This window comes from Emys orbicularis, chromosome 5 (genome assembly GCF_028017835.1).
Source record: "Emys orbicularis isolate rEmyOrb1 chromosome 5, rEmyOrb1.hap1, whole genome shotgun sequence".
In the NCBI taxonomy this organism is placed as follows: domain Eukaryota; kingdom Metazoa; phylum Chordata; order Testudines; family Emydidae; genus Emys; species Emys orbicularis.
In genome coordinates this window covers 95,454,647-95,472,319 of record NC_088687.1, presented here as the reverse complement: position 1 = coordinate 95,472,319, position 17,673 = coordinate 95,454,647, and the positions used below count along the sequence as shown (strand labels likewise).

At 41.9% G+C, this 17,673-nt stretch overlaps 1 protein-coding gene across 1 annotated transcript in view; it reads right to left on the bottom strand.

The window, feature by feature from the left end:
* Positions 1 to 17,673, bottom strand: part of FRYL (FRY like transcription coactivator) — a 336,418-nt gene that overhangs the window by 9,582 nt on the left and 309,163 nt on the right. Inside the window, exons 58-60 of the mRNA XM_065404953.1 lie at positions 15,067 to 15,216; positions 14,225 to 14,323; positions 1,883 to 1,951 (exon numbers count right to left, since the gene is read on the bottom strand). Coding sequence (XP_065261025.1) covers positions 1,883 to 1,951; positions 14,225 to 14,323; positions 15,067 to 15,216 — 318 coding nt within the window. The remainder of the gene's footprint in view (positions 1 to 1,882; positions 1,952 to 14,224; positions 14,324 to 15,066; positions 15,217 to 17,673) is intronic.

The following is a 17,673-nucleotide window of genomic DNA, read 5'->3' as shown; positions in this document are numbered from 1 at the left end:
TCCCTGAGGTGGCTCCCAGGAAGCTGTCAGCATGTCCCTCCGGCCCTTAGGTTCCCGGCCAATAGGGGTTGCGGAACCAGCTCTTGTGATGGGGGCAGTGCGCAGAGCCCCCGTGGCCGCCCCTATGCCTAAGATTCAGAGGGACATGACGGCAGCTTCACCGGAGCTGCACGGAGCCAGGTAGGGAGCCTGCCAGCCCCGCACCAACTGGACTTTTAATGGCCCTGTCAGCGGTGCTTGACCAGAGCCGCCAGGGTCCCTTTTCGACCGGGTGTTCTGGGCGAAATCCAGACACCTGGCAACCCTACCCCTTTCCCCTGACTTGGGTTCAGAATATAGACATCCAATAATTCTTATGGCTTATGCCTGTCCTCTGACATATAATGCCCCTCACTTCAGATATTGGAAAAACTGATTCTCTACACATTGATTTTTCAAGATACATATACATAATTATGTGTGATTCATAAGACTTGACAGGGTCAAAAGTCGATAGCTATTTCTACACTGTGAGTTAGGGTTGTGATTCCCCGCATACACATACTTGCACTAGCCCTCTTTGAGCTAGCATGAGTATAAACAGCAGTGTAGTTACAGTAGCACAGGTAACAGCAGCAGATGCATCGCTTAGGGGTGCTGAGTTTGAATTTGTCTAAACCAGTGGGTAGGTACTCATCTAAGCTGTGCTTCTGTTGCTGCTATCTATGCTCCTGAAGCTACACTGCTATTTATACTCACACAAGCTTGAGGAGAGCTAGTGCAAGTATGCACACATGAACAGGGGAATCACACCCCTGGCTCATAGCATAGGCATAGCCCAACTAGTTTTTGCGTATGTATTCTGAATTACCCAAAGGTGGGGGGAACCATGTTCTTCCTTTTTATGTTCCCTGCCAAATCTGCCTATGAAAGTGATTTTAAACAAATCTATTCTAGATATGTCTTTCATCTGATGAAGTGGGTTCTAGCCCACGAAAGCTTATGCCCAAATAAATTTGTTAGTCTCTAAAAGGTGCCACAAGGACTCCTCGTTGTTTTTACTGATACAGACTAACACGGCTACCCCTCTGAAACATGATTTTTATTACAGGATCCTAGAGGGCAGAATCAAACCCATGTACCCAACAGTAGCAAAACAATGTATGTGCTTGGATTTCCCTCCCCCCGCCATTTTACAGTATGTTTAGTGAGAATATTATGCATATATTGTTTAAGAAACAAACCTTGTCTCAAATAGACAAGGCTATTACACCCATTACAACAATTAGTAGTGTTAAAGACACGGGTGATCCTCATGCAATGTATTCATGCACATTTTTTACAAATAAGTACAACATTCAACTAATAAACAATGGGTTGTTTCATATTAGATAGTAATTAGCAAAATAACATTTGACAAAGTTTCGGTCATGCTGCTACTTTAAGAATAAAACACAACAATAAAGCAAAATATTGTTCCAGAGAGGTCATACATATGTATATAGTACTAATTATATTAGATTCAGTACCACTTTTTGGTCAGACAATCTATCTATCTGACAAGCACAGAAACAGAATACTAATCCTTTTTCTTCTAGAAACAGCTGCATAAAAGGCAGACTTGCTTTGGTACACAGATAGTATCTACCCTGCTTATCTAACTCAATGTTATTAAGCCCTGAACTGAGACTGGTTGCTCACTTTCATAAAAGACAGCCCTTTATTATTAGGCCAATACTTCATAAGAATCTAAGTTTCCAAAAGATGGTTTGATAACTGAAATGAAAAGCTTTACCAACATTCTTTAATCTTTGAGAAGATCAAAAAAGGACTTTTGTGCAGAACACAAGTTTTTTACTTTAATAAACTATATAAAAAGGATCCACCAGAGACAGATACCTACCTGAGCATCTGTATTGGTTCTGTGTATGCCATCATCGGGACCAAATGTCCTTTTGCAATCATATAGCCACTACAAAATAAATATAAATAATTAAAACTACTCTGCAACACAGAGCAAACCAAAGACTGTGATAAAAATACAAAAGACCTGTATTGCTATGAATACCTTCCATACCGCCCAGATCATCATCAGTGAAATTATTTAATTAATACATTTTGATATTCTCATTTTGTTTAATTCTAGCTAAAACTGTCTTTCAGATGCTTGCTGCTTGGCACTTAATTTCTTACCAGCACTGACCTTGCCAATGAATGCCACTCTTTGTTCTGCTAAGAAAAAATGCAATGTAGCAGTTACCCTGTTCCTTCCACTGGAAATTTCACACAAGCTTCATTATCCCATAGTGTGGGGTACATGCTACCTCTAATGCTTTCATTAAATTTGGTGATTGGGGATGGATGGCAGGTGGTGGAGGAAATAGAAAATTCCTTAATTATATATGCTAAAATAATTTCCATTCAACTTGCTTTCGGAAAGATTCATTATATTATTCCTCAATACCTTTAATGGCTAAAAAGATGTGTGTCTAAAGAACACTTTGAGTAAAATGTTGATTCATTTTAGATCAGGGGTCAGCAACCTTTCAGAAGTGGTGTGCCGAGTCTTCATTTATTCACTCTAATTTAAGGTTTCGCGTGCCAGTAATACAGTTTAATGTTTTCAGAAGGTCTCTTTCTATAAGTCTATAATATATAACTAAACTATTGTTGTATGTAAAGTAAATAAGGTTTTTAAAATGTTTAAGAAGCTTCATTTAAAATTAAATTAAAATGCAGAGCCCCCCGGATCGGTAGCCAGGACCCGGGCAGTGTGAGTGCCACTGAAAATCAGCTCGTGTGCCGCCTTTGGCACGCATGCCATAGGTTGCCTACCCCTGGTTTAGATAAATGAAAGGATAAAACCTGTTACAATTATTGGGAAATAGTATGATCAGAAAATATAATTCTCCTGTATAGCCACATGTACAACAAATGTATTCTATTGATTTCAATGAATGTTTTGTGTAAAAGACAATCATTATCTTGTAGGATGTAAAAAGTTAATATAAAACATACACAAAACAAGCTAACAGTCTTGCTGTATAGTGCATCATTTTAGCCTACACAGCATCAAGCACATTTTGGGCACTACTGTAACACAAATAATATCAATAATGCTGAAGTAGAATATTACTGGAATAGCAATGCACCATGCTGAGATAAAGTGAAAATTATCCCCTGTAACACAGAACAGGCTCTACACAATCCATGGAAGTAATTTAGCAGAATGTGTGCTGTATATCATGAATCTTATTGGAAATTTTAGTGACCTTTTCCTAACCTTTGTCTGATGCAAGAAAGGGAAAAAGAAAAATGTGATTTCCCATCTGCTTAATTTAATAAAGGCTACTTAGTGAATTAACTAGGCCTGTGTGCTTATCAGAAGGAGAAGTGGAATTCTCTAAACACTGTGGTGTCAGTTTCAATTAGTGACATGGATCCCACTGTACATTTTAAATCTTGTTTTTCTTTTTATCTGACAGCATCTATCAATAATAATGATATAGTTTGCATCAGAACAAATGACATCAGAAATTGGGAACATAATATCTACTTTTCACACTCTGTCTGATGTCTTCTTACACATTTGACATTTCTGAAATCTTAAGGAGAAAAACAATTTTTTAAATATATTTAATATATATTAGAGATCCCTGCAGTATTTACATGATACATGAAGTGCTCTATTTTCTTATATTCTCCTTTGATTCAATGGTTTTACTCTGTAATACAGATATGAGCACAATGAAAGCCTTAGTACAAGGGAACAGAACAGTAGTTCAGAAGAGCAAAATTGGACATGAAAGATCTTGGCCCAGACCCATTGGCTTAGCAGTACAAAAGGGACATTGGCCTTTTGTCACTTGCTTCCTTTATGTGTGTGCTGTAAAGGGGCATGCTAGGGACCATTCTTGCTAGTGTAAGTTACAGAAGCCCTGTGGATGTTCTGACTTGCACTGGTAGGTGGTTTGGCTCCCAGCTAATACCAGGATCAGTGGAAGCAAAAAGAGAAGGTTACTCACCTTGTGCAGTAACGGAGGTTCTTCGAGATCGTTGTCCCTGTGGGTGCTCCACGTTAGGTGTTTGTAATCAGAGATTTGTAGTAGCAGTGCCATCTCGCTCCGAGTGCTTACCTACTGTGCACAGGCAACCGTCCTCCAGGTCCTTTTCCACCCCAGAGAATCAAAGTGAAACTCTGAAGTAGAGAGGATGAGGGGGGGGGTAATGGAGCACCCACAGGGACAACCATCTCGAAGAACCTTAGTTACTGCACAAGGGAAGTAACCTTCTCTTCTTCTTCGAGGAGTGTCCCCGTGTGTGCTCCACTTTAGGTGACTGTTGAACAGTGCCCTCCAGTGGAGGGGAGGGGCTTCAGAGTTGGTTCAGTGACCATAGATAGCACTGAGAATCCAAACTGAGCGTCTGCAGCTGACTGCTGTTCTAACGTGTAATGTTTAGTAAAAGTATGGGCAAATGCCCAGGTAGCTGCTTTGCAAATGTCCGTGATGGGTACATTATTGAGAAAGGCCAACGATATTGATAACGCTCTGGTCGAGTGACTGCAAACTCCCGGTGGAGCCGGTAGATTGTTGTTTTGGTAACACAAATGGATACAGCTTGATACCCATTTAGACAATCTCAGTTTTCAAATAGTTTGACCCTTGGAACGTTCTGTTATAGAGAGAAATAGTCTAGATGACTTCCTGAATGTTTTTGTCCTTTCTAGGTAGAAAGCTAGCACTCTGCAAACATCTAGCGTGTGAAGTGATGCCTCCCTGAGGTCAGCATGCGGTTTTGGAAAAAATGCAGGTAAGTATATGGGTTGATTTAGGTGAAATGGGGAGGCCACCTTGGGTATAAATTTGGGATGCGGCCGTAAGATCACTTTATCTTTGAAAAATGTGGCATAAGGTGGCTGTGCCATTAGGGCACCTAATTCCCGAACCCGTCTTGCTGACACGATGGCAATGAGGAAGGCCACCTTCATGGATAAGTGTAACAGAGAACAAGTTGCTAGGAGTTCAAACGGTTTCCCCATGAGACTGCGGAGAATAAGGTTAAGAAAGATCCCATGTAGGGGCAGGGTCTTTTAGGGTGGGTAAGTGTTTTCTTTGCCCTTTAGGAAGCATTTAGTAGTTGGGTGAGCAAAGATAGTGACTCCGTCCACCTTGTTGTGGAATGAAGTGATGGCGGCCCGGGGTACCCTGAGGGAGCTGTTAGATAACCCCGATTTCTTAAGGTCCTGTATCTAGTCCAGTATCCTGGGTAATGGGGCCGACCATGGAGAAATATGGTTGTCCTGGCACCAAATGCAGGATCGGGTCCACTGCTGTATGTATATTTTTTGTGTGGTTAGTCTTCAACTGTTCAGTAGGACATCTTTCACTTCCTCAGAATAGTCTTTGTAAATCCCTGTTAGCCATGGAGTAAACAGGCCTTGAGATGGAGAAGGGATAGGTTGGGGTGATTGACGCGTCCTGAGTCCTGCATCAGAAGGTGAGGTATTATTGGAAGGGTTTGAGTTGGCTTCACTGCCATCTGTACCAGGTATGGGAACCAGGGTTGTCCGGGCCATGTGGGTGCGATGAGAATTATCCTGGATTTGTCCGGCTTGATCTTGTGAATGACCTGACTCAGGAGTGGGATCGGCAGGAATGCATACAATAGTGGTGTTTCCCACTTTATTAGGAGAGCGTTGCCCAAGAAGTAGCGTCCCAGTCCGACTCGGGAGCAGTATTGAGGATACTTTGCGTTCTGAGTTGTGAACAGATCTATAATGGGGAACCCCAGAGATTGAATATGGCTGTGAGAGTTGCATTATCCAGCTCCCACTTGTGGGTTTGTGAGAAGTCTCTGCTCAGTTGGTCCGCTGTCGTGTTCTGACATCCTGGCAGGTAAGATGCCGAAATGTCTATGTTGTTGGTGATGCACCAGTTCCAGAGGCTATTGCCTCTGTGCACAGAGGGTATGATCGCACTCCCCCTTGGCAGTTTATATAGAACATGCATGCGATATTGTCCGTAAGGATCTTGACAGTTGTGTTTTGGATCAAGGGAAGGAAGCGCTCTCATGCATTTCTGACAGGCCTTAGTTCTAGTATGTTTATGTGTAGGTTGGGTTCTACTGGAGACCAGCGACTCTGGATGGTGTTGTTGTGTAAATAGCTCCCCATCCCACAAGGGACATGTCCATAGTGATCGTTCTAGTAGGAGCTTTCTGTTGGAAGGAGACACCTGAGCAGACGTTCTGTGCCTGTGTCCACCATGTGAGCAAGTCCTTTACCCTGCGGGGCATAATGAGACGTCTGTTGACAGAATGTTTGTGTGGTATGTAGATGGTGCAAAACCAGGCCTGTAAGCATCTCATGTGTAGCCTGGCAGGCTTTACGACAAGTGTCGTTTCAGTCATGTGCCCCAAAAGTTGTAAGCACATTCTGGCGGACGTTTGTGGACTGTCCGTCATCGTTGTAATCAAACTGGTTACGGTGAGGAAGCACTGTTCGGGTAACCCCGCTGTTGTGGTGAAGCAATCGAGGGAGGTTCCTATAAATTCCAGTTGTTGGACAGGAACCATGGTGGACTTCTGCACTTTTATCTGTGGTCCGAGATCTTTAAAGAGGATTACCATGGTTTGTGTGGCGTTTAGTGCTGCACATTGTGTCGGTGCCCTTAAAAGACAGTCGTCTAGGTATGGAAAAATCATCACTCCACAGTTTTCTGAGGTGAGCTGCAATGACCGTGAGGACCTTGGAAAAGACCCTTAGGGTGGTTGACAGGCCGAAGGGGAGCACTCTGTATTGGAAATGTTGGTGTCCCAGGGTGAATTGCAGGAATCGTCTGTGCGCTGGGTGAATGGTGACATGAAAGTAAGCGTTTGTAGGTCGAGGGCCGAGAGCCAGTCTCCTTTCTCTAATGCCGGAATTATCGTGGAAAGAATCACCATTTTGAAACGTTGCTTTCTCACGAATTTGTTGAGTTGTCCTAAATCCAGGATGGGTCTCCATCCACCGGTCTTTTTCTGAGTGAGAAAATAATGGGAATAAAACCCTCTCCCCCTGTATTGATCTGGTACTGGTTCTAAGGTCCCTAATTGTAGAAAGTGGTTTATTTCCTGTTGTAACAGGGGCTTGTGAGAGGGGTCCCTGAAGAGGGACGGGTAAGGAGGGTTGTGTAGGTGGAATAGAGATGAAGGGGATGGAGTAACCCTTCTGGATAATTTACAAAAAACCCATCTGTCTGTAGTGACCGTGTTCCAGACTGGGTAGTATGGTGACAGATGGTCTCCAAAACGGGCTGGAGATCGGGTCTAGTTCCAGGATCAAAGAATGTGGGGGTCTCACGCCCTCGACCAAATCTTCAAAATGATTGTCTGAAAGTAGATGGTTGAGACATGAAAGGCTGATCTTGGTTCTGCCTGCATCTCGTCTGTCTCTGTTTACAGCATTGGTCACACTGTCTTTGTGGCTGGATGTATGGGGCAGTTCGGAATCGCTGTTTGTAAAATCTGCCCTGTTTCTTTTTGTTTACAGGTACATAGATACGCAGGGATTTTAAGGTGGCCCTGGAGTCCTTCAGAGTACGTAAAGACACATCTGTGTTTTCCGCAAAGTTTATGACCCTGAAAGGGTAAATCCTAAACTGTGGCCTGGACCTCCCTAGGTAACCTGGAAAGGTGAAGCCAGGATGCCTGATGCATGACCACAGAGATAGCGATGGAGCGTGCTGCCATGTCTATGGAGTCAAGAGAGGCCTGTAAGGCCGTTTTGGCAATGAGACACCCTTCGGAGACGTTAGCCTTGTATTGTTCTTTTTTGTCATCAGGCAAATGTTCTCTAAAATGTCAACTTTTATTGAACAGGTTGTGTATGTATTTAACTAGAAAGGCTGAATAATTAGCTATGCGAAATTGGAGCATGGCTGAGGAATAGGCTTTCTGCCCAAACAGGTCTAGCTCAGGGGTTCTCAAACTGGGGGTCGGGACCCTTCAGGGGGTCGTGAGGTTATTACATGGAGGGTCGCGAGTTGTCAGCCTCTACCCCAAACCCCGCTTTGCCGCCAGCATTTATAATGGTATTAAATATATAAAAAAGTGTTTTTAATTTATAAGGGGGGGGGGGGTGTCGCACTCAGAGTCTTGCTATGTGAAAGGGGTCACCAGTACAAAAGTTTGAGAACCACTGGTCTAGCCTTTTCCAGTCCTTATAGTAAGGGTTGGTTCTAGACTGGTGCTCTTTTCCCCTTTGATTAACAGCCTTGATCACCGAGTTCGGTGTAGGGTGAGTGAACAGAAACTCGGCCCCTTTAGCTGGCACATAACATTTCTTGTCAGATCTCTTACAAGAAGGCAGGGGTGTGGCAGGTGTCTGCCTGATTATTATTGCAGGGTCCATTATGGAAGGATTGATAGGCAGTGCAATTTTTGCTGATGGAGATGCCTGGAGGATGTCTGTAAGCTTGTGTTGGGTTTCTGGTAGCTCTGCTAAGGAAATGTCTAGGGATTCAGCTACCCTCTTGAAAAGGTCCTGGAAGGATTTGAAATCATCCCAATGTGTGTGGGGGATGGTATTATTGTTTCGTCCGGCAATTAAGATGAAATGTGGGTGGGCGGCATGCTCGGGTTCCTCTATCTCCTCCTCCTGCGTTTCTGAGGGAGCTGGGGCAGGTGGTGAAGGGGATCGTGTTGCTCTAGACCTTGGTGGAATGGGGGGGGGGGTCTGAGGTTCTGAGCCCTATATAATGCCCACAGATCCCAGTATACCCAGTTGGGTAGAAAAGTCATGGGAGGTGGCACTCACGGTTGAGCCTACCAGCGTCACATGTCAGCAGATGTGCGATGTTGAGAGGGTCCTGGCTTAGGGGAGGAGTGGCGAGGGGTACATGTCCCTGCCTCATCCTCTTCTTCCTCATCGTTTGAGTTGGGAGTAGCCGAGCCAATGGGAGTAGCCACCAGGCTTGGTCCCAGTCTCGCTGGGGTACCGTCGGTACCGAATAGGAGCGTGCCAGACGTTGAAGTAATCATGAGGTTCACCTGTCGCATAAATTGCTGCGGTACCGGGAGACTCGGTGATTGGGATGTCAGCATGCTGTGGCATGGGAGCAGAGTAAGAGCTGTCAGTACTGATGGCTTACTGTATTGCGTAGGTACAGCAGGTGGCACCATTGCACTACTCAGTGCCGAGGTTTTCTTTGGCTCCGTTGGTGCCGACCTGGGAGATTTGGTTTTAGGGTGCGTACCTCCATGAGAGCTTGCCCACACTGGGTCCTTAGACCCTTGAGAAGTCTTGGTACTGGACATTCCCGGTGCCTTGCGGTCCAACGCTTTCAGTGCCGTTGGTACCAGGGCAGATTTTCCACTGGGAGATTGCTTTCTTTTGGGCGAATCTCGCTGTGGGGAAGAGCAAGACCGCTTTTTAATAGCCTTTTTGGGAACAGGCTCTTTAGCAGACGTTTTTGAGGTAGATCCCGTCAGATGCTGCTGCTGGTGACTGGTGGCCAGGAGGCATTCTCGACTCGGGGTCGGAGGCTGGTCTGAAGGATTTCTCCATCATGAGGAGTTTCAACTGGAGGTCATTAGTCTTCCTTGTCCTAGCACACAATTTTTTGCAGTGTGGACACTTCTGAGTAATGTGGGTCTCACCGAGGCAGCGGACACACTGTGCGTGGCCGTCCGCTACGGGGATCGAAAGTCTGCAAGTCAGGCAGCGTTTAAAGCCGGGAGAGCCAGGCATGCCTGAGAGGGTACTTGTTTTGAGAAAGAAGGAGAATAAGTCCATATTTGGGTCTCTGTTCTTGTTGTCGAAGCCAGCGACCCGCCTAGGAGGTGAGGGTGGGGAACGGCTAACAAAATTTTTTTTTTGGAAAGATTTTAAGTAAAATATAAACTAGAGGATAAATAATTAAATGAAAGTCTAATAAGTCTGGGAAAACAGAAAACTGCTGAGGTATGTAAGATTAAGAGAGGCACTGCTGTCGCTCCGACTCAAGCCAAAGGTGGTAGAGAAGGAACTAGGGGACGGTTGGCTGCGCACGCTAGGTAACCGCTCGGAGCAGTGTGAGATGGCTGCTATGCGTGCATGGCCAACCGGGGCACTGCTACTACAAATCTCTGATTACAAATGCAGAGCGCCAAAACATCTAACGTGGAGCACCCACAGGGACACTCCTTGAAGAAGAAAGCTGGCTTACAGACACCTTTGTCTCCCCACCTCAGCTGTGCTGGGTGTGAGTTCCATGCAGCTACAGCTCACACTCCTATTTTTAACATGTGCCATTCAAAGTCTAAGGAGGTTAATACAATACACAACATACAAATGTCATATACAATGCACTTTTTCAGGATAAAGTTTGTAAAACAGATTTACAATTAGGCTCATAATTCTTGGGGTTGATTCTAGAGGCCAGTAGTTTAATATACCACACAGATTGCTTTTATACAATTATTACCTATTAGAATATAGCCAACCAATTTTCTTCAGTCATTTCCTGTATGTCTCATTAGCTTTTGTTAGCCAATACATATATGTTAGGCATAGTATGCACCACGTTAAAAGGCATTATGTGCATGGTATTAATATAAAAAGTGTAGGGAAGTTATGTTAACTGTAATATGCTCTTCCTACAATTCTGTTCACCCACATAATGTATCCTGCAACACTTTGAAAACCTGAAGTCAGCTTTGGTATTAGAAAACAGGAAACTTGCCAAAGCAAAGATGCAAGAATACTTTGTACCAAGTACAGTTAGGGGAAACTTTCATGGCTCATCAGTACTTGGAATGGAATATCAGATGAGATATGGGAAAGTACAGGGAGGTACCTTTATGGACCGGTACCTGGAATGCTAGTGGCCAAACGAAAAATAAGGAAAGTACAGAACAACAAGCTAAAGAACTGGTGTGAACTGGTGAACTGGATTTTAGCGATGTGTAAAGAGTTTTGTAACTTGTAAAGTCATCCAATAAATACTGCTAGCTGAAATACTCATCTCTGAAGCATGCAATCTGTGTATGGTGAACACGCTGAGAATTTGTATGTCTGTCTTGTACTACTTTGTTTTTAAACAATAAATTTAGCTAAGTTAGGTTAATTGGTCTCTTGAACATTTTAAAGAATGAACAGCAACTGCAGTAAAACAATTGGCTACACCGTTGAATCAATATTTTTTTGTGCCTTGTTTATTTAACTTCACTGTGCTTTAGCTCAACGCTTCTGAAGACTCCCAAATCTCCATTCATTGTATAATACGCAAATGATTGTGAACAAAGAATGAACTCATTGAAGAAATGAAAAGAATATGTTTCAAAATTGTAGAACAAGAAAATTGTTGGGAGAAAATTAGCCACTATTTCTAAATTAAATTATATTATGCTAACTAAAACTGATAAAAGTTTTACCATTTTTTTTCTTGATGTAAATTAAAAGAATAAACAGCCAAATCTGCCTTAGGCTCTCAGTTGTTTCAGAACAATTTCTCTGACCCAATGAAACCTTTGCCCTGCCCTAATCACTCACAAATACTGCAGTAGAAGACAGGCTGAACACAGAAATAGTCCTTGGGCAGTCTTTTGACAGCATCACTACAGAAAACGTGTGCTCCTCTGTGATATATTGACAGAGGCCATCATTAACTTCCATACACCAGATTCCTTTATATAAACAAAATGTAGAGTACTCAAAGAGATTCTGCATTATCTTTATGCACAGAATAATCTATAACAAAAAATGAAAATACAAAAATATAGTTGAAAATTTAAAGTGCATTTATGGTTAGAAAGGTGACTAAGATTGATACTTTCTTATTCAACAATTAGAAAAAAAATCACACGTGTATAATGGGCAATTAACTCACTGAGAAACAATCCACATGGAGAGAATCTCACAATGCCATTTTGCATAGTCACTTTTCAGAGTATAAACACATACCTAGTTCAAGTCCCTACTCTGCCTCAGACTTCATGGGTGATCTTGGGCAAGTCACTTAGCCTTTCTGTGCCTCAGTTCTCCAACTGTAAAATGGGGAAAACAATATTTCCCTATTTCACAGGGATGTAAGAATATATACATTACAGATTGTGTGGCACTCTGATACTTTGGTAATGGGGCCATCCCTATGATTAGATGAGATTTAAACTTAATCAGAAATATAGTTAAGTGCAAGACACTTATACTTGTGCTTCTCATAATCCAATTATTGTTTAGGATTTATCAGGTTTTTAAAAAATGGAAGTAATGTGATACTAGTAAGGGTAACAAACTAATACTAATAAACAAGCAGACCTTTTTTATTTGAGCCATCTACTAAACATAAAAAATGAATTTTCTTGATTTTGGCTGCAATGACGACTTTGAAAAGACTAAGATGAAACCATGTGTTTCATTTATGTTTTGATTTAGTCTCATCTCAAACTAAAAAGCGTCTTGGCTGAGAATACAGTAGCCTTTCTAATAAACCTAATTGAAATTTCTCTCCCTAACTGTATATTTAAAAGGACAATGCCAACTAGAAAAATCACCTCTGTGTGAAAATTTAGGCTCTATTATGGTGTGATTTCTAATATTACTGTAACTGGAGGAGACTAGGGTGAAAAAAATGCCTTTTTTTTTACAAAAAGAACAGGAGTACTTGTGGCACCGTAGAGACTAACAAATTTATTTGAGCATAAGCTTTCGTGGGCTACAGCCCACTTCTTCAGATGCATCCTGTTCTTTTTGCAGATACAGACTAACACGGCTGCTACTCTGAAACCTCTTTTTTACAGTTTGTTTACTTTGTGCATTTGATAGAACTTTGGATCTGATCCAACTCCCACTGAAGTCAGTGGCAGACTCTCCATTGACTCCAATTAAAATTAGATCAAGTTCTCTTGAGTATAGTCAGTTTCACTGTTTCCTCTGTATAATCAATTTTTCCCCCAGCTAAAGAAGACCCTTAATAATATCACAGACAGGACAAAAGGTTAAAATGTTAAAAAAACTCTTTTTAATAAAATTCAGGAAACACAATTAAAAGGCTCTAATAAAAACTAGAGTTTTAAAAAATGTTTCTCCATGAAGTTCAAACTGATGGAGTCTAATTAAGTATGGAGATACTTTACCCAGGAAACTGGATGCCTCTTGAGATTCCTTCTAACAAAAATGGGGCAGCATGTCTGAACCATTTGATAGGTGATTGCAAGTGTGATGTGTTTATGGTCATTACATACTTTGAGTGGTGTAAGATTGATGTTTATCACACAACCCGATGCCTACCTGAATCTATTAGGGAAATACCAAAAGAGACCATTTATGTTTTCAAAACAGAAGAGCTAGAAAGACCAAATTCAGAGCCAATGTCCCAGGCTCACATCTTTGGATATATCAATGGATGCAAGCCCGTAGGGTAAGCCTGCATGGAACTGATTCAGTACATTTCCTGAGCAGCTTCTGAGAAGACTTCTATAGATCACCAGCAACATTTTCAAAATGTCCTCTCCAAATGGCACCCCAGTGGTCAGTGACAACAGTACCAGCACTACCCTTCCCAGAGGCCGATCCCTTTTCTAGACAATTACTCCTACACAGGTGTGTACAAATTGCATCTCTTCCTGCATCTGCAGAGGTGAATCTGGTTCCATATTTTCTTTTAGTTGGAGAAAGGGAAAGCTGTTTGAATTTCCTGAGTTAGTATCCTTCTAAAGTCAGTGTCATGACATTGGTTCACAAAAACAAGCGCACATGCTTTGCTGAAAGTTCAATTTTTAAACCTACTGCACTTTGTACAGAGGCTAGGCATTAAATATACCTTCAGAGTCTAAACTATTTCATCATATTGTCTAAATGTCAACTTTATTTTAAATCTCAGCACCACAGACCCTCTCTACCCCATAGTACTTATATAAAGGAGTAACAAGCCTACGATGAGTTCAGCATTGATGCTAAAATTCTCTTTTACCTTTTGAACATCTAACAATTACCCATAAATACAGTAAAAAAGCAATGTGTGTAGGTAGGTGCAACAACTACCCATAGCACAAACAACTCTTTCAAACTATACACAACAGAACAGAGAATGCTAGTAACAAAAGGGAGCAAGCTATTCCATCAGTATGCCACAGCAATTTCTTTTTTAACTTTAAGTCTACTATTTTGTTTGAGATACAAGACAGACATGTAGCTTTTTAAAATCTCCTTGATAATCTCTTGAAATTCTAGTATTCTCTTAAGTTCTAAAAAAAGGCATCAGCCTATGGAATAATGCAGACTCACCTGCTCTGCTGCCTCTCTTTTGGCATTATAGGTATCTAGATGTTCTTGGAGCTCTAGAACGCTGAACTTCAACATTTCTAGTAAGCCACAGGACATCAGCTAGAATAGAAAAATATTTTTTTTTCTACAAACAAATTAAACACTTAAATTGTTAGACCACTTTTGGGATATCACATAAAACTAGCTGTTGTGCACATCACATGTAAAACCTCTGTTTTTAGGTTTAAACAAACATTTGCAGCCACATCACCCCAAGCTGAGATCCAGTAAGATCTTGTAAGGTAAGCAGGGTTGTGCCTAGTTAGAACTTGGATCAGAGACCTCAAAGGAACTCTGACCATTTATAAATAGAAGGATATTGAATGCCCCCCCGCCCCGATGCACCATTTAGTTTGACAAATGAAACCTTGTAAAGAACAGTGAGTGAAATTAATTGATGTCTACTATCTAAGTCAATCCATTGTTTGTCCTTACCATATAGAAGTTACTTGCGAGAAATAATTATATTTAACAATTTTTGTATAATTAGAAAGAGCTATATTTCACAACTGAATTTACAGCTATAAACTATTGTTTTAATACTCTTCTGTTTCATTTATACAAATTAATCTTTTTTATTTTTAAATACAAGTACTATCTATGCTGCTGCAATTAGTGACAATGGGAGAGATTGTCAAAGGCACTACTATCTGTTGGCTGCCTACCTGTACCTTTGAAAAAATTCCCTCAATATTATTTTGCAAAGGTTGAACCATAAAACATTCTGTGCCCCTGCAGAAAGATTACTAAATAATAGATATTTTAATCTAGCACTGTATTGCTGACTGTACATGAGATTTTACCGTTTCAGCATCAATAAAGACTGTTGGGCATTCCGAACACATCATCATCACCTCCAGCGAACTTTTAAATTTTGTTCCAATACGCTGTAGACCTTCACCAAGAAAACTGATTGAATCATTTGTTATAGTCCCAAACTTTCTTTGAATGGTCTAGAAGAACAAAAAATAGAAAGAAATATTTACTTTGCATTACTTCCTTTTTTCCTTTCTTTTTCCAGATAAAGAAAATCTTTTTTTCTATTATGACAAAGAATTTCTATGTAAACTATTGTTGTTTATGACAACACACTTTTTTTTTGTAATTATTAAATTACACACACACACACACACACACACAAAATATAGACTGTTTGCATGATAAAAGCAGTAAAACATTATAAGAAGGGGAATAGTTCCCAAAATTATGGTACTATATATTGCCTTGAGTCAGGGATGAATGCATTATTTAGGAGTAGTAAATCCACAATTTAAGATTGTAAGCTCTTTTGGGGCAGGGATTCTTTTTGTACAATGCCTACTTCAATAGGATCTTTGTCCATGACTGGGGCTGGTAAATGCTACGATAATACAAATAAATAGGACCCTACCAAATTCATGGTCTATTTTGGTCAATTTCACAGCCAGTTTTTTTTTTTAAATTAGTCAATTTCATGTTTTCAGATATTTACATCTGAAATTTTACAGTGGTGTAACTGTGGGAGTCCCGACCCAAAAGGCCGTCAGGGTGGAAGGGCTGCAAGGCTATTGTAGGGGGGTCATGGGATTGACACCCTTACTGCTGCCCTGCTGCTGGCAGAGGCGCTGCCCTCAGAGGTAGGCAGCCAGTGGCAGCACAGAAGTGAGGATGGTAGGGCATGGGGGGGGGGGGGAGGGGAGGGACTTACCATATGTCTGGTTTTCTCAGCAGTCTCCTCCATGCTCGGGCGGGGGGGGGGGAGGGAGGACGGACAGGAGGCGACAGCTGGAGCTGCAGCCTCCCAACACAAGGGTGGAAGGGGGAGTGACAGCTGGAGCCACGGAGCTTCCTGCTGCTGGGGGAGATCCTGGAGGTGGGTATGACCCATCCTAGGAGCAGTCCCCTGCAGGGGAAGAGGAACTCTCATTCCTCCCCATTTCCAGTGGACTAGCAGCTGGAGCCCTGTGCAGGGTAGAAGATCCCATGAAATCTGGCACCTAGCTAGGGAAGATTAGATTTCACAGTCCATGACATGTTTTTCACAGCTGTGAATTTGGTAGGGTCCTACAAATAAATGATAATAAGTGATTTATGCAGGTCATCATCAACAAGTGCCAATTAAAAGTTTAAGCCAGCAAACACCATCATATATTTGATATAACATAGAAAATAGTACTTTAGAAAACTTTTTAAATTATGTTTATTCATTTTATTTAAATTAAATATGTTTATAAGACTATGGTTCTGACCTAGTATGTTCCTATAAATTCTTTTTATAATACCTGAAAAATTACATACAAAAGATCTACATTCAAATACTGTTAGTAAGATTGCAAAGTCAAGCACTCAGTAGCTAGGAAATGCCAGGATTAAGGTTGTCTGTTCAACCTTCATTCTGCTACTTGCACTTATGCGTTATGATCACGGCCCCCTCACAATGGACAGATTCTATAGCAGGTACTCCTTAGTTCAGTAGCAGGAAACTCTCAATTCCACAGAAATACTAATTAGCTCAATTTGTTGATTTTTCATAATACGCTGCTGAATTCTCTAAATTTTATGGAGCCTCTGGGTAACAGAACAGTTACTCCCAACGTAACTAGATGCTCAGGGACACTGTGAAAAGAGCACTCAGCTTTTCTCTGTCATTGCTACTCCAAATGGGGGTTTGGGGCTATGGTGCAGGAGTGGGGTGTGGTCACAAGAGGCCCCTTGCCTTCTTGTGGTATGCCTATGGACCCCAATTACCTTAATCCAGTCCTGCACACGTCAGAGCCTGGGTGAGATGGAAATCTCCCCATCGCCTGCAGCCCAATGCCTTGGCCCTGGTTTGCTACATTCCCCCCAGGGCACACACCTTCACAGCTAGTCAAGGTTAGTACTCAGGAGCCAGGGAGAGCTGTTGCTCTGCTTTCTGGCTCCCCCTTTTATGAACATCAGGGAAAGAGAGAGTGCTGCTTATGTAATGCACTCCCCCTTGTGGTGAAAGCAGCAGAGAGAGAGGAAGCTGAAGCCAGGCCATGGTGGAGCAGGGAGGACTAAAATGGCAGGTATCTGTAGCCAAAGCGCAAAATTCCATAGCATATGATAAAATGACAAATTCAGCAGAGAATCAGAGTATATGGGGTACTGATTGTGATACAGTCTTTAATTACAAAATCACATACTTTTTTTCCTCACTGGACCCCTGCCTCATTCAGTGCACAGGATGGATGGTGATCAGGGAATGAATGAGGGTTATGTAGTGAATGAACCTGCTGTCTGAACCATCCCTTCTTCATTTATTGCAGAATTTGAAAGGTGTATAGTGAATGAGGCAGGGGACTGCAGCAAGAGAAATGATGGTTTCCTGGTCAAGGCAGTTGAATGCCACCCAGTAGGACTGTGTTGTATCATTACCTCTGTCACAGACTTCCTGTGCAATGCTGAAC